Below are 24,465 nucleotides of genomic sequence, written 5' to 3' on the forward strand. Positions count from 1 at the left end.
AGGATACACAAGACAAAAATAAATTAGCCATGAAGCTATGCCTAACAATCAATTTTATGTTCTGCAGAAAGATTGCATGATAAGAACAGAGACAAAGTTCTCCGGACCACCATGTTAACACAGTAATTTCTGGCAAAGTAAATCAAAGAGGGATTCCAACACCTAAAAAAGCAAACAAAAAAAATATCTGATATATTTCATTATCTAAGTAACACAATGCTAATCTATTTCTAGTAGATTGATTCCAGAGTCCATCAGTGACATGCACATGCCAGGATCATGTCTTTAAAGAAACTGTTGGATCATGTTTTCAGTGTTGGAGATGGGTTTCCTCACCATCAACAGACAGTAGCTTTTCCACCACTCTCCAGCTTTTGTCTTAAAAATTCCACATGGACCTGCCAAGTTCAGCCAGGGCAAAATTCTGCATTCTTCCTGAGTAAATTCACTACAGTTTTCTAAGTGTGTTGCTTAATGTGGAGCTGTGTTTTGGATTTGCTCTGAAAAGAGGATTGATAATGTGGAGATGTTCTCATTACTGCTGAGCAATGCTCAAACAGTGTAAATGACTTTTCTGCTGCTCCCTCTGCCCCAGCAGAGTAGGCTGGGGGCACACAAGGAGCTGGGAAGGCACACAGTGAGGGCTGCTCACCCCAAATGACCCAGAGACATCCCACACCACATGGTGTCACTCTCAGTATATAAAGCAGGGGGGAGAAGAAATGGGGAACATTTGGAGTGATGATTACATTTGATGCTGCCCCAATTTCCAAGAGATGGCTGACCACCTGCCCATGGGAAGTGGGGAATGAATTCCTTTTTTTGCTTTTCTTGCATTCACTGCTTTTGCTTTGCCTATTGAATTGCCTTTATCCCAACCCTCATATTTTCTCATTTTCATCCTCTGGATTTTCTCCCCCATCCCACTGGTGGCTTCATGGTACTTAGTTGCCTGCAGAGGTTAAATCACAACAAAAAGAAAAAGAAAATATTAAAAAGTGTGCTTTATTTAGAAGTAAGACTTGGAGCAAAAGTTGAGACAGAGACCACCTCTATGACTTCATCGGTAGTGCAACTGTAAGACTACGATTTCTGTGTTAAGAAAATACTGGAAACTCCAGTCTCAATACTGGTCACATCTGACTTTTTGATTAGTAGAAATTTTACAAGCAATCCTTGTAAATGTTTGTATATGTCACTGTCATATTTTCTGAAAAATCCCTTGCCCAGGATTCTTCTTCTGGGAAGCTGAGAAGGCTCAGAGGAAAAAGGAAAACAATATTATCTCATTTGCTTCTCCTGTGTTTTGCTGCTTTGGAATGTGATTTGGAGATGGTTTATCCAACAGGTGGTGGTTTCATGTGAATTGTTTTAATGACCAATTACTGTCCAGCTGTGTCAGATTCTGAGGAAAGAGTCACTAGTTTTTCATTATTATCCTTCAGCCTTCTGTCTGTATTCTTTCTCCATTCATTAGTATAGTTTTAGCATAGTATTCTTTTATATAATATCATAAAATAATAAATTAGCCTTCTAAGAACATGGAGTCAGATTAATCATTTTCCTCCCTTTGTCCAGGGGACCCTGAAAATACCACATGTATACCCTCCCAAACACTTCCAATTACTCTGCCTCTGATTCTAGTACCCAAAATCATGCCAAAGAACATGCAGTGAAAAGGCATCTTGTAATATATCAGTACGTACTGCAAGAAGTACAAGAACTAAACCTTTAGGATATCAAGATGGTCTAAAAGGAATTGCAAAATGACAAATGTTGACAGATGATTGCAAACTGAATACAGTGCCTCCACAATTATGTTTTTCCTCTTTTAAATGTGAAAACAGTAACAAATATTGAGCTTATTGGTAGCCTTGAAACACCATGAAAGGGGCCAAATGGGAAAGGCTGAAGAGTAAACAAGGAAGTCAAAACTTAAGGTCCCATTGTTTTCTAGCTCAAATCAACACAAAGCCTTATAGTTTCTGTGGAAACTCATCCATTTGGCACCACAAGAAAAAGTTGCAGTCTCAAAATGAGAAATAAATCAGAGTACTAAAAAAGTGATTAAATAGATCTTAAGGTACTGAAAGCAACCGAAAGGTAAACTGCTGGTTTTAAGGAAGAAACCAAAGATTCATGTTTAAAATATATTATACTTACAAGTAATTATCACTTTGAAAGTGGAAAGGAATGAGAAAACTGATTAAAAAAACCCAACAAATAAAACAAAAACAAACAAACAAAACCACAAACAAACAAACAAACACCAAACCACCATGTAATGAAAAGTGAAATTCCCAAATGAGATGAAACCAAAAATGTTGATGGGCAGATGAGGCAAGTTACTTTTGTGCAAAGGCCAGGAAAAAATTAAGAATTTGAGCAGAGAGGAGGATTGTTTCTAGAGCTCTGTAATAACTAAAACAAAAGGAACACCATAATATTTTCTTGTTGTGAAGAAAAATGAGAGCAACAGACCTCGTTGAACTTTGAAAAAAATGAGATATACAGAAAGAAAGGGATCAACACTGGCGACAAAATGGGAAAACAAGATTATGAGTCAAATTCCTAGGGTTAGTTATTAGTGTTTTCAGGGATAATCATAAGATGATCAGTTCTAGAGAGCCTTTTTTTCCTCCCAGACTCATTTTGCACCCTTCACCCCAGGCTGGAACTAGGTGAAGGCAGTGGTGTGGGAGCATCTACCTCACGTGACTGAACTCTGCATTTTCTCCAAGCTGAGTGCCATAACTCTTGCGGTGCTTCACTGCTGCTAATTTGGAACAAGTGGTAGGATATCTTTGAAGACAGAAACCTGGAAACCTGACCAAGATGCTTTCCTGTTCTCCTTTCCTCTGAAATAGTGGATATTGATTGTTGCTGCAACAGGATATCAAACAAGTGATTTTGACCTGAGTCTGTATATGAATTCCTTTGGGTTATGAAGGACAGAAGAAGATAACGGTTCCCTCCCAGACCTCCCCATTATCTGTGCTTTGCTTTTCCCAGCACAGCAAAGGAGTTCAGAAGGAAAGCATATGGAAATCAGAACAGCAGAAAAAATTTTATAAAAATTAAAGTAATAGGCACCACATTTAATTATACGGTAACAAATACTATTAACAGAAAGAGAACATGCCAAAAATGTGTTGTATTGAACTCTGTGAATTTTGAGGACGACAAGATGTCTATAAATAAATTAAGAAAAACTATTTGTAGTTGTTTGAATGGCCCTCACAATTTCCTTCCTGAGGTAGGTGATGAAGCCAGTCATATCCTGTGTGAAAACTATGTACAAACTGCATTCTTCCAGAAATGAAGAAAAAAGGTGAAATCCCTGAGCATTTGTTACATCATTTAGTTAAATTAGCCAGAGAACAAGGCAAATCACTCTCAAGGAGAATAAGATGCCAGCATTTGGAATAAAGTTCATTCAGCTTATTTTGATTACCTATGAATTGAGAAGACTTATGTTCTCCTTAGGTTTTTATTAAGAGAAATAAAAAGAGTGCATAAACATAGAGAGTCCATTATTCCTAACTGGAGTATTGAATTACTCCAATTTCTGCCTAGTTTTGACGGAACTTTTAGTCAATTGAAGTGAGCAGCAACAATTGGCAACTCATACTAAGTGTTCTATAGAGTCTCAAAGAGCAGGAAACCCAACCATCCTAGTAAATTCATATTCTATTTCCATTGTTCCTTATTTTATGACAGAAAACTTTCAGAGTTTTCTCCCATAAAACAGAGTTAATGGATTTTTCAAGACAGACATTTCTAAGAAACACACAGGTCAATATAATTGCACTTTGATTGATACACTCCAGGAACTGCCTTTCTGAAAGACTGGCTTTATTAAATCCAGTCTTTATTCTGTCAAAGTGAGTTTAAAAAAAAAGACATTTTGCCTTGCCAAAACTGACAAGGTAAGAACCTCTTTTCATTATTTTTTTTCTCTTTAAAGCCACACTAACAGAGCTTGCCCTAGCTGGGATCCTGGAAGGGAAAGCATGCAGACCTTGGACAAAAGAGAATCAGGCAGGAGGAACAGAGTATGGCAATATCAGATTTTGATGGTGGTTCAGTTAAATAATTCATTAGTTCACTTAGGTTCAGCACAATGATTTTGGTGAAGTAAAGATTGAGTAAACTAATACTTCTACAAGGGTGTTTTCCTTGGATGTTTTTTGAGTGTCAAAATGAAAACCTTTAGAATATAAAAGGTAAAGGTGTACCAAAAAAATAAGATGAGAATAATCTTAAATGTGGGCTGACTCAAGTTAATTTACTGATTTCATGAATTTCTGATATTTAGTTCTTTCTCAATGCCTAGGTAGGGAAAGCAAAAATCAGTTTTGACCTCCTACTCATGGTCTCAGTGCCATGCCGATTATCACTGGCCTGTAATTCCTTATTAGGTCAGAAAAAGAATGGGAGAAAAACAAATTAAGGAAAATAACAGTTAATGTACCTACCAGAAGAAGACTTTGCTAACAAGAGAATTTATTTTCTACAAGGAAGCCCCAGAAAAAAGTTTTTTCAAGATGTTCAAGAGGGCACTGTAGAAAATAGCGTGTATTTCAGTACTCAGGTAGGACAAACAGTTAATCTTCAACATACATCATTAAGTACTTTTAAATCAAATTTGGTAAACAATTTACTACCATTTTTGTTAACAACACATTAAAAAAATTAATTTTGGCATCTGACTACAATCTGAGTTTACAGAAAGCCTGTTGCATTAAAACACAAAAGTATAGCAGCAGAACAAGGAGGGCTATTGCTTACTTAAAAGATTTATGATACATCATGTTTAGGTTGCTATTTTGAAGTGCTCTCTATTTTCTTTTCATAAACAAAAGAATATATGCATTTTAGAAATAATAATCCTAAACAGTCAAATCTTCAGAACAGAAGCCTGAGGCTACCCAATACCAAAAACTATACAGCCAGATAGTTTTGACATAGCTGTCCTGACACAAAAGGTGGATGTATTTGGATCTGAGTGACTCCAACATGCCCTCTCTCTTCTGCCCCAAAGGCAGGAGCACAAAATGAGAGAGATCTAAATGATTACAAATACTTTTGCATATATAGATGCATAATTCCTCAAGATACCATTCCCAATTTCTTTTACCAGCAAAACATCACGCTTTAGGACTGAGGTTAATAGGCAGCCAAATCCTTTCTCACTATATACTTTTGGAAAAAGACACTTGAGTCTTCCAGTACCACTCAGAACTTTCTATTTATAACATTCAGCTCCTGCACAGATAATTCCATATAATTCTCTCTCTCCCATGATTTCCTTTCTAAATTTTACTAAACCTGTGTTTTCAGGAAGAAAAATAAAAATAGGGGTTTTTTTTCTTTGCTTATTATTTTGGTTTTTAAAATCAGACTAATGTAGATAATATTACAATGCTGGTACAAAAATCACAAGGGTTTCTAAGGTCTGCCAGAGTTTCTATATATTTTTGGTAGTGTAATAATGAAAGAACCCATATTTGGGGTCTCTAACACTGCAAGCAGTAATTTATATACAATGTACTAAGTGACATTTGTTTCCTGACTGCATATTGTCTAGACACAGTCATCAGCATTTACAGTTCATTCAGTGTTCAAACATGAAACACGACTGTATTCTGCATCACCAGAGGAGCATCCTTTACTTACCAAAGTTCTTGATTCATGGCCATCAGTCCATTCTACTTATGATGCTCACAGACTTCAGACTTGGTTTTTTAAAACAGGTTGTTACAATTGCATACGGACACATAACTGAAGACTTTAACTTGTAAGAAACCTGAAATTCCTCAGTGATCTCCCCATCTACACTGTCATTTGGCATCTTCTAACATACTAGAGGCCTGCTTATCAATTTATGGTCATTATTCAAGTAAAAAGGTCTTAAGCACACAGATAAGATACAAGTATTTCACTGCTGTATTCAGGCTTTGCAAGTGTAAGACACACTGTGCTACAGGAAGAGTGCTCAGACTTCACTCTGGGTCCCATTTTTCCACTGTTGTTACTAACCCTGAACTCATCTGTTTTGCAGCTATTGACCTCACATTTCAAATCAAGGCAAGTTTGATCTGTGAGGTCAGCATATCCTTTACATAGACATACTTCTATTTCTACTGAGATAATTTGGGAAACAAAATCCACTATTACAAGTCATTAGTGTCTTTTCTTGGAGTCTGCTAAAAGCCCCATTATCCATTGAAAGTAAATAGCCCATTTGAAGGAAATGAAATGAAGGAAGTGCATGTAAATGAAGTAAATGAAGAAGATAAGTTATGCCTCTGGGAAAAGTTAAATTTTTGTGTTCAGTTTAGTTTCTATTTATCCACACCCTGTAAGGACAGAAGTCATGACTCCTCGGGCAGAGGTGAATGCCTCAGTGTGTTAGGCCTCTCTGCTACCTCTGAATTATTCTTTAGATATAGGCTCATTTTGTGTATTATTAATTAAATTCTAGTTCAGAGCGTAGTGCGGAAGAGTGATAGACCTTCCAGCTGGAGCTCATGATACATCTTTACTCCATGCCTGTATGAGCTAATATTCTTTTCCTCCCCCTTTCTCTTCACTTGCATTCACCATAGAAGATGCCTCAAAAAACTCATCAGTGAAAGAACCACATTAAAGGCAAAACCAGGTAGGTGTTCTTCTAGCCTTGTACCATTCTAGTAAAAGTCACAGAGTCAAACCCGGGTGGTTTCCTGCATTTCTAATTTCAGGACAGCTCAAGTGCTGCACTCTGACTTGGCCAATGAAGATTTAGGTCAAGTGTTTTCAGTCTCTTCCAGACTAACAAGAGATGAAGTGGAAAAGCAATCAGGGATAATAGGGTTTAAATCTGCACAAATATTTACATCTGCAATATTCAGATAAGCTTTGTTGGCTGTGAGAAGTCTGATGAGAAAACAGACCAGGCCTTGAAGAAAATTCTACTCTCACCGGTACAACAGAGAAATGGTTCTGTATCTCTGTATTAGGAACAGCCTGTTTTCCATTGCAGACAAAGTGCTGTGGCTGTGACACTTCCATTCATATTATATATTGTATTAAAGACTCTTCTTTGCAGAGTAAGTATCTCAAAAATCAAGATGGGTTTGATTTTTTAAAGATTGCTCGACATCTGTAAGATGTCAATCCCTACCAACCCCACATTATCTGCCATGTCTAAAGTATCACTGCTCCATTCAGGCTCTCCCCCAGAGTCCAGGTAATCTGAGCACCATGGAAGTCTCTGATCTGTTCTTGGGGCATTCACCAACTGATCTTGGCTATGCATTTCATTCCTTGAACCAAGGTCTCAATATTTTTCTGCAAGTGAAAAACACCTAAACATTTCAATAAGGCTCTACATGGAAAAAAATTTCTGTACTCTGTACTCAGAACTTATCAGTACTTGAGTTCTTTTTCTTCTTTTGTTATTAATCTGCAGTCTATTTTGATGTACATGCAGATCACAATAAAAAAAAAGACTCAGGATTGTTACTTGCATCAGAATTGAAAATAAAAGAAAAAAAATATGGTTAATATTTTTCTGTCACAGTAACATTTCCTGAACATCAGAGTGTATTTCAGGATACCACTTTATTTTGTCAGTGTTCATTTTTTGTAAGTCTTATGTTTAAAAGTAGCAACACATCAGTACTACATGGAAAGCTTTTCTTAAGTGAAATCTCTCTAGATTGAATCCTCTGCTTTATATACCAAAAGAATTTTATGACAAGCACGGCATAATAAATTTTAAACTATAACCTCTCAAAAGAAACAATATTGTGAACAGCAAATTGAACAGAAGAACAAGGAGGTGTTCTCTGTCACTGCTTTTCTGTAGGTTAACACTGAGTACTTCATGTTTTCATAGCTTACACACCTCTTCCTACCACTTCCTGTGATATGAACAATTTTATGTGAGTCCTTGAAAAATTATTTTAAAAAAACCAGTTTAAAATCTAAAGTCCATTGACACTAAATATAGAGATTCCCAAGGCTGCAGCTGTGGAAGTGCAGTCCCCTGGGGCAGAGAAGCCAAACCTCAGGGCAGCACTCAGATGTAGGATGTCCATTTCCCTGGAGGTTTTCATATTACCATTTGAAAAAAAAACCCAAACAAACAAACCACACCAACCTAAACCTAAATTCTAAGATTAAAATTTCTGTCAATTACCATAGCTTGAATTTTTTTCTGCCTGAAAAACAGCATTGTTGGTAAATAGTCTACTCAAAGAAAGAGGGTCCATCATTTTAGTATAACCAAGATCTCCTTAATTTTATCAATAGCCATGGCTGAGCAAGCAGAAGTTCCTTTTAGGAACTTTTAGGAAAAGACATGTGGAAGGCGAATAGGACTTGTTTACACTTCTCCATGCAGACTTCAACCAACACAGCACGACACTAGAAACTACAAAGGGCTTGCCTAAAGACTGGTAAAATAAATATATCAAGGAAAACTTTACAAAGCAAAAAAATGAGATGGCATTTCCTTTAAGTGATCATTTATAACGCCCCAAAACACTAGGACAATGCATCAGTATTCATTTGGTTCTGCTCACAATGCAAAAATATAATCCAAGAAAATCTCCATACTCAGACAAAACATTTGTCAGAGATGTTTGTTAGCACTGTGATTAGATGTTTGTTATTCTGCTTCAGGAATATTAAACAGTGTTTCCAACAAATACTCACAAGACAAAATCCTTTTTAAAAGAAAATATTTTTTTCTGAACGGAAGAATCAAACAAGGAAGCGTCTTTTTTTATTACCTCCTTTGTGCAGAATTCTGAGCAAAAGTATGTTGCTTCTATTGAAAGTTCATTTAATTCTTTATCAACAAGACAGGCTAAGAAGGTTACTTTGTCATTTAAGGAATATAGCTCAGCAAATCATCTAGCACACACACAAGTTCTTTAGTGACACTTGTAGGGACAGGAGAGGTATTTTGAAAATTATGTAGTAGGATCCCAGAGGAGCAGAGAGACACCTAATTCCTGACCTTACAAACCCCGCTGTCATAGAAAAGAAAGTTTCACAAGTGCATCGGCTATGAAAATTCTGTTTTACAAAAGTTACTGAAGGCTTTAGAGAAAGAGAAATTAGAAAATTTCTATTACGGAAAGCAAAAGCCATCTGCTTTTCTTGCAAAGGAAAGATCCCAACCATTTGACCATTTTAATGTGCAAGAACTGAATTTACAACTAGAAAATGTTCCAAACATGTGTTGCAAAGTTGAAAATATCATTTTGATTTATTTGATTCAAATCTTCACCTACTTCGGCCAGTCTGAAAGGTGCAGACTTGCACTGCACTTCAGTTGTCCTATTACAGGGTATAGAGTGTCAATTACATTCAGATATTCTCCACTTGCCAAGTCTGTGTTTTCTTCTGGGCAAGTGAAAACATTATGAAAATAAAATTACTCTTTGGGAGTTGTGAAAGCCATAATGCAGATGTAGTCCAAGAGAAATCAGAGTAGCCACTCTCAGAAGGGGTTTCCCATGTGAAGAGCTATCCAATACTTAAGAAGACATGTAGGGATTAACTGAGATTCCATTAATTAACTACAGATGTTTCCCCTTGGTTATATTAGATTATCCAAGGCAGCTACAGTCTGTATTTTTCACGACTATGAATTTTTGGAAACATTTAGGTTTCACAATGCTCACAAAAATTGACATTTTTGTGGACCTATTCTACCTGTACATAACACCTGTCCAATACAAAAACAAGCAAAATGCATTTCCCTCTTTACATATGACAAAAAACCCAGAAAAAAGCAGTGAATGAGCCAGAGTGCTGGGCACTGGAGAGCACAGCTACACACTTGGCCAAGTCTCCTCTCAGAGCAGCAGCTCAGGCTGCTCTAACTTACACAAAAGCTGTATCATCTCCTATGGAAAGCTCATCTTTTTGTAATGCCAAGGTTACAGGCTCCTGGACCACCCCTGCCATGTTCTAGAGAGTTCAGGAGACACAGATTCTTTTTAAACAACCATTTGTTTCCACCCTTGATCTGAACTAAAAATTAATTCCTATAATGCTTGCATGACAGCAGCAATTCCTGAGTTTTCTTTGTTGGGTCTTACAACTATAAGTTTAATTGCCATGTTACATGAGTAAATAGACACAGATTTGAGGAAATAAGTCATAGAAATGCATCCTTACCAGCTGGTGCAGAATGTGAGCAGTGAAGCTGAAATCCATTATGATGATCAACACGTGATTGACTGGATTTTCCTTGCTTCAAATCTGGCTTGGAATCTCTTTTGCTCTCAGTCTCATCTGACAAAATCTTATCCAGTTCAATTGTAACAGCTGACATTTTGATAGCTTTAGTAGACATCAAATTAAAAAAAAAAAAACCCAAAACTGAATAAAAGGAGAAGTGAGTTTTAGTTCAGTTTGCCCAAACTTGCAGTCCAAAAATAACTTCCTATCATAAAGAAAAAAGCACAAAAAACCAGACTATAACAGTGCAGAAAGTTCAGGTTATTCTTTTGTTGTTTTTTTTTTTTTTTAAATCAATGACAGAGAAATTCTAAACTCTATTTCCATGAAGCTCTTCTTCCAGCTCTGGAGCATCTGATAAACATTGCAGCTCATTTCTAACATAGAAAACTACTACTTTAAAAAGTTCCTCTGTCCTTGCAGTGAGAACCACATTGTGGATAGCTGCCAGAAAAACAGCAAGGATAAGCAGAGACATTTGTATGCCTGCTAAGTTGGGGACTTCCTAACTTTGAGAGTCCAACTCTGATTTTGTTCCTGGGAGGGGCCAACACCAATGGGAGTGAGTGCATCCCAGCCCAGCCCATGCTGGTACCTGTGCCTTGTCCCTTGTGCCACAAGTCAACACGCAAGTCATTGTATGGCATGTGTGTAGGAGGATAAATTACCAAAAGCTGTGTAATTCCTTGAAAATGAGTAAGAAATGCATCACGCTTTCTCTGCTTATTATTTTAGAACCCTGAGTATAAAAACGTGTCTTTCTAAGCAAATATTAAGTAAGAGTAATATTAAGGAAAGTGGTTTAATCTTTCAAACTTTTTAATTATTACTTTTGTTTCCTTAAATGCAACTAAATCTCAACACAACTCAAGGCATGAAAATGATCAATCACTTTCTAACCTGTCCCAGCAGAGTCTGAGCACTCTGAAGAGCCAGAGTCGCCCGCCTGGAGAAGCTGGGAGCTGGCAGAGCAGCAGGCAGGGGCAGGGAGCTGCTCCAGGGCACCTGGAAGCACACTGCCAACTCCTGAACCCCTCCAGAATAGCAGAGGACACAAATCTTGAGTCAGTTATTAAAACAGACCACACGAGAAACATTGCCAGCCCTGAGCTCCAGGAAAGGGGATGTGCAGTTGGCAGCCATCAGTTTGCTATCCCTTTCTTCTTTTCTCTTTGCACAGTGAGGAAGAGAAGAAAATAATGCCAAGAAAAACAAAAGATCTATGCAGCTATGCAGCTTTTACAAAACATTCCCTTGTCTTGCAAAAGCAGGACAAATCCAAAATCTTAAACTCAACTTCAAAAACATTGCAAGGTTAGGTTTAAACCTAAGTCAGGTTTTAAACTGAGCTGCTGGTGGTGCTATCCTAAATAATCTCAATGCAAGCAGGGAGCAGGTGCAGGTTCCATGTGCTTGCAGTAGAAACATATCTTCAAACAGGACCCAGTTATATTTAAAAAGAAATAAATAGATCTATTTATCAGTAGGATACTTCTTTAAATATTTAGGTTAAGGGAATTTCTATGAGATAATGGGACATGACTGCAGCTAGGAACCCAACTGAGGTAAAAAGGCTAATACTAATAAGTATAAAAACATGGAAATGGGACTGTAAAAATCAGTCAGAGGGGAAGCTTTCCAAGGAGACCAGAAATATCTGACAGTTTTGCTTTCATTTCCCCTCAATTAATGCACATCAGGGGCAGGAAAAGCTTGATGCAAGTGTCACAACACTAAACAAAACTTTAGAAAGGGTTATATAACAGGAAAAACAAGTGTGGTTTTTGGAAGGCAAACCCAGCATGGCTTACACTAAGAAAGGGAAAAGGCAAAAATATCAGCCAAAAAACATTGCATCTTTTTTTTAAAATAGCCCTCCATTCCAGTCCCTCTTAAATATGTAAAGTCTACTGGTGTCATTCATGCTGGCTGAAGTAATCTTACATGGTCTTTAAAAGAAAGTTGCCCAAATAAAACTGTTGGCTGCCAAATTTTTCAGAAATTTTACAGGAGGTAACAGCCCTATCTGTTTATTCAAAAAATTTTATTCAAAAAATCCATAGCTTAAATTGCACTTCCCTGCTCATAAAAATTTAAAACATGTATTTTACATGGAGGTGCTACATAAATGAGTCCAGTGTAGTAAAACTAGTAAAGAAAGAAGCAGCTTAATCCTCTAAAGGCAGAATGCCTCAAATGCCCAGAGGCTGGATAATTTCTTCAGTATTCAGTGTCCCAAGAACTTTATCTTAGCTTTTGCTGGATTCTTGTAATTTTCCTGGACATGTAAGCAATTTCACTTCCTGTACAAATCTTTGTCTGAAGCGTTTGTGTTTCTCCAGTAACATTAATGTCAATGTGATTGAATTTTTTTCTCCCATTATCATGCTGCTGTTTAAACTCTGAATATGTAAATCAGTCAAGAGCAGTCCCTGACTGTGTCACACCCAGGTCACTCAGACCCAGGGCTAAACCAAGGGTGTTTTGCTCTGGGTGGGTGCAAAGGAGAAAATATCACCCAAATATTCTCAAAAAGTTACACAAAATTTTACTGGCAAACTATAGAAAATTAAGGAACATTGGCAAAAGAGCAAATACAACACAACATCATTTATCAGAGCACAGACTTCAGCCCACTGAACACAGAAAACCTTTAAACTCATTTGATGTTGTGTTCCCTGAGAAGAGGGCTAGAAGAAAAACAAAGGGAGAAAACCAGAAAGGCGGGAATTATTCTTGCAGCTAATTTTGACATACTTTTTCCATTAACCTGAGTAGGAAATGCAGGCAAATTAAATCCTCCCCTTGGGCTGCACAGGGAATGTTCCTGCCACAGGCTCAGCTCCACCCAGCACAAAAGCTGGAGTAGGAGAGCTGGATAAAGAGTGTTAGGGAACTCGTGCACATGACAAGAACCTAAACCAGGGTGTGCAAGGCTCTGCTGCTGCTCAGGGGGAGATGCTGTCATTCAGCGCCTGAAGCACCACTTGCACTTCCAGCATGGACACCTGGAGTTTGGAAACACAGGAGGTTTTGTGGGGCAGCAGGAAAGGCACCAGGCAGTGCCCCCTGCATCCCCTCACATCAGGGCAATGTCAGACTGCACAGGTAACTCACACAGTCCTGTGCTATTCACCGCTTGGAAACAAAAACTGAGACTGTTCTGACTTGCCAGTCTGATTTTTCACCATTATTTAAGCAGTTTGCACACAGTAACTGTTGAGTCAGTTGTTATTATGAGTCACAGGTTAATGTGCTCACCAGTACAGTGACACTGAAGGAAACAGTCTCCCTCATGCTGACAGCCAACATGAGAATGAAAAGGAAAACTGCTCCTAAACTTCAAAGGTTAAAAGAGAAGAAAATAAACTATGATTTTTCACTAAGTATGAGACACTTTTCAGCTATAACTGTTTCTCATAATAGTAACTGTTTTAAAATGTTTATTAAACCAAACAATCAAGAATTTGCAATAGTAACACTAAGATTTTTTTACAGTGAGCTGTATTACTACTGAGTGTAAAAAAAAAAAAATTACACTTTACCTTTTCAGAATTGCAGAACTACTATAAGAACTGAGAAAAGCCTTTTAAAAGTATGAACTTCTGGAACTATTTGTTTCCAAGTGAGAAAAAACAGCTGAAGAGTTGTAGAGATAGGACATGATCTACTTTGGAGTAATCATAAAATCCTAGAATAGCCTAGGTTGGAAGGGAGCCATAAAGATCACCCAGTTCCAACACCCCTGCCATGCACAGGGATTCTTTCACCAGACCAGGTTGCTCAGAGCTCCATCCAAACCTGGCCTTCAACACTTCCATGGATGGGACATCCTCAAATTCTCTGGGTAACCTGATCTAGTGTCTCAGCACCCTCTGAGTAAAGAATTCCTCCCATATATCTCACCTAAAGCTACTCTCTCTCAGCTGGAAGCCCCTCACCCTTGTTCTGTCACTTCATGCCCTTTAAAACATCCCACCTTTCCTGCAGGCTCCCCTCAGGTACTGGGAGGCTGCAAATAGGTTACCCCAGAGCCTTCCCTAAAACAGGCTGAAAAAAACCCACTTCTCTCAGCCTTTCAATTAGGCCCTAAAACCAGAGATTTCACTGGAATAATAAGGGAGATTGGGTTTTGATGCCAAGCCCCTTATGTTAACTTGTCACCCCATATTCTCTGCCAGCAAACAATTACCAGCCATTCCTAGCAGGTTGACAGAAGGGAACTGGATGGCTAGCAAAGATAAATAAAGCATATTGTTTCCTGTTTACACTGGACATGAGCTTTATATAATGATCCCCCCAGTTAGTATGGAGTGGGCAGTTATCCTGGCAAACAGTGGCACATTGAGGGCAGCCAGACAAAGGCAGCTCAGAGCCCCTCTGAATTCTTCAGTGCTGGCTGCCATCCCAGCACCAGCCATGCTCCAACAAGGGTGCACAGTCATGGGGGAGCAGCAAGGGAAACAGTTTTCCTGACCTGGCAGCATTTAACAGCACAAACATTTTTCCTCGCCACAAAAGGAGTTGAAATCTGGAGAGAAGAGTGTGTGTGTGCAGCAGAACAGAGTGGCTGGGGAGAGCAGTTTTGCTTTCCATCCTTCTGAAATGTTCCTTTTGGATTTTAATCTCCTTCATCCAAGTGAAAGCAGCGTTTCAGCAGTGGAATGGAACAAAGAGAAAGTATAAAAATTGGAATGTCAAAGGACTTCTTTTTTCTTGACCCCAAGTCCATATAGCAGGAGCCTCAGCTAGCTGAATCTTTCTTGGCAACAATTCCATTTCAGTGAATTTATACTCACTTTGTCAGTGGAATTGTGAGCAGACACAGCCCATGGTTCACACAAAACAAAGGAATGACACAGCAGGGACATTGCCATGACTTTTTTTTCCAGCAGCCAGGACTGCTCAGGTCTGGCAGGGAGGGCACCAGGCTCTGCAGGGGCACTGCTGCACCTCCTGCCACGCCAGACCCCAACCAAGCCTGAGCCACAGAAGGAGATCCCTGACAGCCAAGTGGAATCTGGGACAAATCCTGGGTGCTACCCAACCTGCGCAGCCCTGCAGCACAATCACAGAAATGAAAGGAGTTATTCCAAACACTGACACTGCCTGTTTCTGAGGCAGGTGAAGGTTGCTCTGAGGTGCACTGGTGCCTGCTGGATCCCTGTCAACCCAGGATTGCCAAGACACCAGAAGCTGCGATTTAAGTCATAATCTGGTCAATTCTGTTTAGCCCTATTAATAGCTCTTTTACACCAAGAAAAAAGATATTTCTCTTATTATCTGAACACAAATGAAAAGATGATTTTGACTGCAGAACATCTCACATTAAATCTTCAAGTAGCTCCTACCTTATGTACTTAAGACCCCAAATCTTTAGACAGAGATTGAATATCTACAGCAAAATTGATCTTTAAAATCCCCACTACTGAAATATTTCAAACATTGTCTCTATAGCAATACCTACAACCAGTGTCTTGAAGGAAATCAGAACTGCAAGTATCTATTGATTATCCAAATTCCACATTTCCTAAGGTAAGTGAGCTGCACTGTGAGAGCAGGTGCTGTGCAGTTGTGGACAATGCTTATTCCAGCCTGAATAATTTCGCTGCCTTACTGAGGCAAAAGTAAAAACTCCAGCAAAACAACCTCATGCCTCAACCAAATTAAAAAGGGACAAATTCTCAGTTTAGTGGATCCAAGTTAAGAATGAAGTCTAAAACTCAGTGATTTCTATGAATTTAAGTTAAGTTGCTTTTATTCTGTTCATTTTTTTTATATTCTGGGCACTTGTACCCACAAACAGCTCCTGTAATCCTCTTCTCCATCCACTACCAATATATACTAAGGAAATAAGAGTTCCCTTCACTTTAAGGAAACTCATTACATAGGCACATCTTCTTCCAGAAATTGAAGAAAGCTGGTATTTATCTTCTCCCTTGGTCTTTTTGTGTTTGATTTTTGGTGGAATTTCTGAAGGTAAAGAAATATAGCAAAAGATAGGAAAAAAAATTTTGAATCTGCTCGAGTTAGCAAAATACACTGTAGAAAACGAGAGAAAGGATCTTCACACTTCCACACTTTTAAGCAGAAACAAGCAGAGGGTGGATGCTTTTTAATGAGTGTGATGCTGCTTTTATGTCCCTGTTCTCTGGACACCTGTATTTTGGTTTTGACTGATAATAGCAGGTTTCCTGCCACTAACAAGAAGGTTCCTGTCCCTTCCCAGCTCATCTGGCTCTGCCCAAGGTACCTGGCCCTGCACACGCCAGGGCTGGCTGGCTGCAGAGCCCTGCAGGAGGTGTGCTCAAAGCACACACCAAAATATTTCCTCTGTGCTTCTCCTGAACTTCCGAAACTCCAGTCACAAGGTGACCCAGAGCAGAGTGAAACCCATTTTAATGGGTCCTTGGTGGGCGAGGCAACCCTATGCAGAAATACATCCAAAAACCAACGAAAACCAAAACAAAAAACCCAACAACCCCAAACCCAATGAAAAATACATTCCGGTTTCTGTTGACAGACCTAGAAAGCAAGGCTAGAGGATGTTTTCTGTTGTAATCTCTTGCTTCACTGTCAAGCTCATCAGCTCTACCCAAACACTGGCCATGTCCCTGTGGTCCATTTTGGCTCATTTTGGCAGCACTGCTCAGTGCCTGCTCCTCCTCTGGGCCACTCCACACTGGGAACAGCTCAGGGAAATAAGTGCTCAGGGAAATACGTGCTGAAAGTAAAGTCAGTGCTTCTGACTTCCACAAACTCAGTAGTGATGTCACCCTCTGGTGATGATACGTTCCAGCAAGGAACAGAACTGAGAATTGCAAAGGAACACATCCAAGTTGGGTAAAAAGAAAAGTAAGAATGTGCCTGTATTCCACCAGAACATCAATGTTTTAATCTCTTTTTTCCAATCTGTACTGTAATGAGAGAAGCCAGAGCTGTAACAGGAGATGTATTGCATTACCTCTGTTGTGCTTTTCCCTGGAGCAGAAGTGCATTATGTTTAATTGTACTCTAGAAATTTTAAGACTAGTGCACAGAAAAAATACCAAAGAAGTGCGATGTCTTAAAAAACTTATGTTATTTTTATTGTAAACATCAATCGTCACACATCCAAACTCCTGCAAATATGATAAATCCACCTCACCAAATTAATGCATTCTTTAATCAAATTTTAGTTTGAATTAGAGTAACCGTGACAAAAGAGACAAGTTTTATGAAAAAAGATGGCCAAATTTCAGCCCTTTGTATTTTCATGTATAATTAAACAAAATCAGTTGCACCAAAAGAGTAAACAAAGTGAGGAGCACACCTTTCCTACTGCATGAGGAACAAGTAGACAAGGACATGCAGGAGACAGTAGACAGGGCCCCTCCCCAAAGTCTGATTTTGTACCTTCTCACTGAGTATTTCAGTCTTCCATCGGCCTTGAGGTGCATCCCTGTGAGATCCAAACCCAAACCAGCCACAAGTGTTGGGACTGCAGCATCAAACTGGTGTTGAGCAGTTTATTTGCAGAGTCTGAAAAGTTTGATTAAATCCTGCCACATCCACCAGGGTTTCAGGCCTCCACACCCACAGTTCCTTGAACAACTGCACATTCTCTGCATCCATGTGCATTATGTAACACCATTCTCTGTGACTTCAGCACACATTGCCTCAGGTCTCCCTTGCCTTTTGTATTTTGACATCAGCAGCCTGAGCTTCTACCAATCCACAGCTACACAAAATGTACTTCTTTCATTCTGGCATTTAGTCCTGTTTTCAAAAACATTTTTAGGAACGGGTCCAAGATAAATAAATTTTCTCAAGTATTGAGCAGTTTCTGATTTTGAAAATCTTAGCACATTATTAAGATGGCCATCTATGAGCCCCTAGGCAAATTTTCAGTACTGTGAAACAAAGGAGACACACTCCTTTCAGCACCATCAGTATCTGATTGTTTAACAGCCTTGTACATTTTGAAATTAAGTCCTTGAAATTTTTGCTCTATCCCCAGGCACTCTTTAAACAAATGGTCCCTACATTTACTGAGTGGAAAGATGATAGGAAAAACTTCTTACGGTGAAAACCACAGAAACAAGGAAAACACCAGTTTAAATTTTGAGCCACAGCTAGCATCCAAAGGGTGAGCACCTCTAGCAGAAAGGAATCCCTCTTCCACTCCTTTCATTATTTATCCAACTAATTCCTGGACTTCACTTAAACAAGAGCACCATTTCTCCACTTTTGGTTTTGTTTGCCTCTAAATTCTGAGTAGTTTAGCAACAGCTGGTCTAAGCAAAGAAGTTACTAAGGGCTGTTATGACCCTAAATGCCTCTATTTTCTTTGTGGCTCTTTTACCCAACCACCAACACCAAGCTCTGCTCTTTCCATTACCCATAACTTGGACACACTATATTTACATTAAACAATCCCAGTCTTTTCAATTACTCCAGACTAAAAGCAATCACTATCCTCAGCCTTTGTGAACTTTACAACTTGTCGGATTTTTCTTGAAATGGGTCTGTTTTCAAAAGCCAAAGCCATGGAAAAAGAACTGAAACCAAAATCCATGTGATCAAGCAACCACAACACATGAGAGCCCAAAAACAACAGGAGAGGCTGTGGCCACATCTGACCCTCTGAACCTGCACATGGCCTGCAGCAAACAGCTCAGAATCTCATTTTACATGGTGCATACTGCTCCTGTATTTGGAGTTAAACAGCTCATAGTCACATCTCACCTGCTGCATACTGCTCCTTCATTTGCAGTTCAGATCTCCATTTACAGGACCAGGATTTTAAAACTTCATGGACTTGCTTCAGATGCCAGAAACTCCTTTACATTTGGAATAAGCTTAAAAAAGGTCACAGTTGAACTTCATTCACTTATACGATCAAAATGAATTAAGCAGGCGGTTTCAATGGCTGCAGACATTCCCTCTATCTCCTACCACGTTTCCACCTCAAAAAGGAAGGTTCATGGGTGGATTTTCTGTTCTAAACCTCTTTAAACATGGAGTTACTCAGGCTAACCTGAAAGTACCAGGTCACAAATTTTTATTTAAAATATACTGGCAACACAAATTCAACAAGAAGTTTCTTACAGAGGTGTTACCAGCCTGCTCAGATCTGCATCCAGCCCTTAACTAAAATAATAATAATGTCAATCAGTTACACTCTGATCATCCCTGTACAAACTCAGCACTTGTAGTCCTACAAATAGGACTACAAATAACTACTATAACTACTAACCAAACACACAGATTATGTTGCTGCTGACAAAGATATCAGAGCCCTTCATTTAGATCCATATATGCAGGGCATTATTGCCACCAGTATCCTTACTGACAAGAAATAGAGATTTTTGTGAAGGTCAATAAACTGTAACTTCAGGCAACAAAGCTTTGGCAGTTTTGCTGGGTAACAGCCCCCTGCATAATTATCCAATTTACATGTACAGGCACTCAGGATGTTCAGTAGCTGTTGCTGCTATAAGCTGAGCTAAAACTTGGTGCAAACCATCAATGCTGTGCAAAAGTGTAAGTGCTACCCTCAATCCAGCCTAAATATCTGAGATACAAGACACAAAATCAAACTGCAGACATGCCACCTTCACTCCAAAGTAAGTATATTCAGGTTTTCCCAGGAATTAATAGAGATGTTTCCTGGGAAGGATTTTTAACAGGCTGTGCAACTGTGACACCAGGAAAGGAAAAAACAGGGGAGGAAAATCCTGATCCCCTTGTAGCTGAAAGTTCTTCTACAGCTGGCAGCAGCCCAGACCAGATTTTCTTCATGAACAGACCTTTACTTAATTAAAGAGTTTCATTGGAGTACAGAGAGGAGCCTTACAAGAACTATGCTCAGTAGTTTCCTCTCTCACTCCTCCTACGAGTACAGACACACTGGTATGCCCATCCTCACAGGCCTCCTGCAGCAGAAGCTACCAAATTTGGCACAGGTGGCCAAATCAAGAGGTAAAAAATACCAAAACTGTGCAATTTGCCATTCTCTACTGGATAAATATTTACCTGAAATTGGCATTTTTTTGGAAAAAAAAACCAGTTTTGACAACAAAGTGAGATGCGGCAGCCAGACCACAGAGAAGAGAAAATGTCAAACATGAAAATAAAGGAAACTCCTGCAGGAGACAGGACAGAAAGCCCAGAGGATGAACTGCTACAGCAGCTGATTTTGGCAAGGGATGCTACTCCTCTGTGCTACTTCCTGCAGGTCCCCTTCTGCCAGAAACCCTGCTGGCCAGAGCCCAGCCCTCCCTCTGCCCAGCTCACTGAGCACCAGCAGAGACCACTCACACTGAGGTGGAAAGGAGCAGATTAAAAACCTGAATCATCACTTCTTTCAGGCCCCACAAACAGAACCACATAAAGGGATACTCCCTTTGCATGGAAGTCAGTAAAGTGGATGTTTCTAACTGTAAGCAGGGATATTTCTATTTATGCTGTTCGGGGTTTTTTATTATCATCCATCAAGAACACTGATTTTTTTTTTCCTTCTCTGTTTGTTACAACCACAAGAGAGAAGATGAACACAGGGAGCTGAGAGTGGTTCACACAACAAGGCACAGGGCTGACCCCAGGTGAATTTGGCTTGTACCAATACACTGTTTCACCATCCTGTGCTCTCTCTGCTGTTGGCAGCATCCATAATGCTCTCATCACAACACTGCAAAATGGCATTTTGCAGAAATGTAACTCTGCAGGCAGAAAAAGTACAGTTGCTGCAAAGTCTTTCTTCTAAAGTATTAAATGGTAATGAAAAGGCCAATAATTTAATATGATCAGGACAGAAATCCTTCAGCTCTGACATCTGCCCACTCCTATGACACAAAGGATGATCCTGATCTTCCAAAAAAATCTCTCTTCATCTGCCTCCTCTCCCACCCTTTCAAAGCACCAAGTTATTCACCAACACTTGTATAACTGGAAGAGGAAATTGAGCCAATTTCAACATCCTCAGCTTCAAAAATTATCTTGTTCCCTTGTGCTGTATCACTTGCTGCCTTTTGAATCCTGAGCAAGTACAAAACAGAACAACATGCATGAGCTTTGCTTAGCCTCAGTTTTTTAGCACTCAGGCTTAATTCAGGGCTTGAGCTCAAGGGCCTTACTTCAGAACAGTGAATTTTAGAATCACCAAGGTTGGAGAAGTCCTTGAAGATCAAGTCTGACTGTCAACCTTCCAGCATCACTGCACCCTCTAACCCATAACACCCAGGAATTTTTACCTACACAAGATTTTAAATGCTGTCATTTCTGATTTCAACAAAATATTGTAACTCCTCTGTACACTGTGCCCTCTTTCTAAAAACAGCTTGAGCTTCCTATCTCAAAAATTGGTCTGGCTTCAGACACTGAAATAGCTCAATGCAGAAAATTTCTCCTCCAGTCATCTGATCATTCAACAAGTGCTAGAGGGCAGCAAACAACAGTGCTACTCTTCATAATAATTCTGATGACAGCTATAGCCTATGAAGTAAAAAAAAAAATGCAGATCAGTCACACAATGACTCTATTAACAAACAAAATATACACACCTTTATACATGTTTAGCAATGTCCTATCCTGGACAAGATGATTAAGGGAAAGAAAAACCACTCAGGTTTAGCCTCATCAAGAAACACTGAAAATTGTCACAGTTATACTTTTTCCTAAAAGATACAGCACTCCCCAGATCAGAAATTCATGGTAATGTGTTAACATTTGGCTTTATTGACTGCATTTGAAGACAGTTTTGTGATTATAGAAACTATCTTGGAATAATTCTGGCTTACATACTTAACAGCAGCTTAGTCCTCCCCTGTCACAACTTTCCCCTGCCCTGGCTGTGCCTGGTTTCTGTGCATTGGTAGAACTGTCTGGCTGCTCCCAAATCACCTGAAATGAGCCCTTTTCTGCCTGTAGCGCCTTAATTACAATCCCAAAAGGGTTTGAATTGGAAGAGTTTTGTTGCAATCCCCCTGCCATGACCAGGAACACCTTCCACCATCCCAGGCTGCTTAGAGCCCCATCCAACCTGCCCTTGGACACTTCCAGGGATCCAGGGGCAGCCACAGCTTTTCCAGGCAGCCTGGTCCAGTGCCTCATAATCCTCTGAGTAAAGAATTCTTCCAAATATCAAAGCTATATCCACCACCTTTCATTTAAAGCCATTTGCACTGGTTCTGTCACTGTATGCCCTTGCAGAAAGTCTGTGGGAAAAATCAGCTTCTCAGGAAGGGGGAACGTGCAGCTCAGGAGTCCATGCAGATGTACAGCTCCCCTAAAAGGCAAAATGTCAGAGCAGACTCCCAAAATCTTTACCATGAATCTCTCTTTTGCTGAGGTACCTGCACTTCAAGCCTTCCTACAGACACCAGCTATAAAACGTGCTGCCAGCACAGATGTCAAAGGCAGCACACCTTCCTCTCACTCTGACCATTCATCTTTTTAGCAACAAGTTCTTTTCATGGATTTCTGTGCCTACTACATGACAACAGCTAGAAAACAGAGTGAAACAAGCACAAAGGCAAGCCACAAGAAATGCTGTGGGCTGGCAGTATCCCAACAATCTGGGGAGCAGAATGAAGGGCTGCCTGTTTGTAGTTTCTTCCTGCTTGTTCCATCATGTAAACAAGAACCCAAAGAACATTTTTTAAATGTTTTTCCATTAACTTGGGTTTCCAGAGCTTTGCTACCATTGGCCTCTTGCAGGAGGTCACAAGATCTATGCCCACATACACAGCATGCAGATGTGCACAGATGTTAGCAGGGGATGTCGCAGAGCATCCCCTGTTCATACGTTTAGTTATCCCTAAAATGCTGAATGGTGCCAGAGCCTCCTGCCCTCTGCTCCTGGATGTGCCTGCCAAAGGTCAGGTTACCAACTCCAGAGCATTGTTTTAATTCTTAGGGCTGAGGGGCATCCACCCAAGCCAAGCCAGGACAAAATGGGGATTTACAGCTTAAAACCAGAATGAACAATTGTCTTGGTTTAGAGACAAGTTTAGGAGAAAAACACTCTGGAATAAGTGAATTAATGCTGAATAAATGCTAGATATTGAATTGTCAGACTTTACCCCCCACATACACACACACAATAGAAGAAAAAAACCAAAGTTCCAGGGAAAGAGGCAACATGGTGGGGAGAAAAAAAAAGGTGCTGGCCCCTGTCTCAAGGGAAAAAGAAACCAAAACAAAACATTCATGTTGCAGCTTGGGCAAAACAGATGGGAACCTGTGGAATTGCTGGTGTTGGTCCCCTCTTAACAGCTGTCTCAGTTCCGAGACAAATTTCAGGAGAAAATGTCCTGGAATACACGTTTCATCTAAAGAGAAAGAGTTTCAATAACTGTCTCTTCTTCTGCCAATGACAGAAATGGATACCAGTGAGTGAAAGGGCAAAAAAAGAGAACTGCTGATTAACTAAAAAGAAGAAACAAACAAAAACCCCACAAACAAACAACAACCAACCAAACAAATAAAAACCACATTAAAATTATTCTTTTTTGTGTTGTAATTGACTCTGCTTTCCTGCTTTCCAAGCTCTTGGGTTGCTCCCCGGACACTGCAAGGAAGGTCAAGCCGAAACAGTTCAGGGAAGAAAAAAAAAACCAAAAAAACCCAACAACCCAATAAAACCTAAACAAATTAAAAAAAAAAAACACAAAAACAAAAAACCAAAAAAACACCAAAAGGATTTGCTAGTGAAAAGCCTCCAGAGCAGGGGAAGGAAGAAGCAGAAGCTCCTTGCCCAAACCACAAAGTGGAGGCCAGTGAAGGCAGGGCAGGCACAGCCGGGCTGGGCAGGGGCAGCCTGAACAAACCCAGGCGGGTCCCCAGCTCCCATTGAGCCACAACAGCCAATCCTGGGCACTCAGCAGGGATCAGGGAACAGAGCATCGCCATAAATCAGCTCAACAGCAGCAGGTGAACAGGGGCATTTGGGATTCTTTGCTCCTGCCTGGCTTTGCCAGCTCTGGAGCAGCCCTGGCTGTCCTGCCGGATCTCTGTGCCCTCGGACCAAAACCAAAGTGTCCAGTTCGGCACAAAAGCCACCCGAGGATCACTATCCCAGCCTCCGAGGCCAGGCAAAGGAAAAAACGCACCCTCCTTGCCTAAGCTAACAACAAACCCTAGCTAGTGTTAGAAAAATTAATCTGTAGCCATGATATTTTCTGAAGAATCCTTTCTTTAGGATTTTTTCTCCTGAGAAGCTGAGAAGCCTCAGAGGAA

At 39.8% G+C, this 24,465-nt stretch overlaps 1 protein-coding gene across 1 annotated transcript in view; it reads right to left on the minus strand.

Moving 5' to 3' along the window:
* ANO3 (anoctamin 3) overlaps positions 1-10,339 on the minus strand; it is a 116,778-nt gene extending 106,439 nt beyond the window's left edge. Inside the window, exon 1 of the mRNA XM_030948775.1 lies at positions 10,183-10,339. Coding sequence (XP_030804635.1) covers positions 10,183-10,339 — 157 coding nt within the window. The remainder of the gene's footprint in view (positions 1-10,182) is intronic.
* Positions 10,340-24,465: the final 14,126 nt, after the last annotated feature.

The sequence above is a fragment of the Camarhynchus parvulus genome, chromosome 5 (genome assembly GCF_901933205.1).
Source record: "Camarhynchus parvulus chromosome 5, STF_HiC, whole genome shotgun sequence".
In the NCBI taxonomy this organism is placed as follows: domain Eukaryota; kingdom Metazoa; phylum Chordata; class Aves; order Passeriformes; family Thraupidae; genus Camarhynchus; species Camarhynchus parvulus.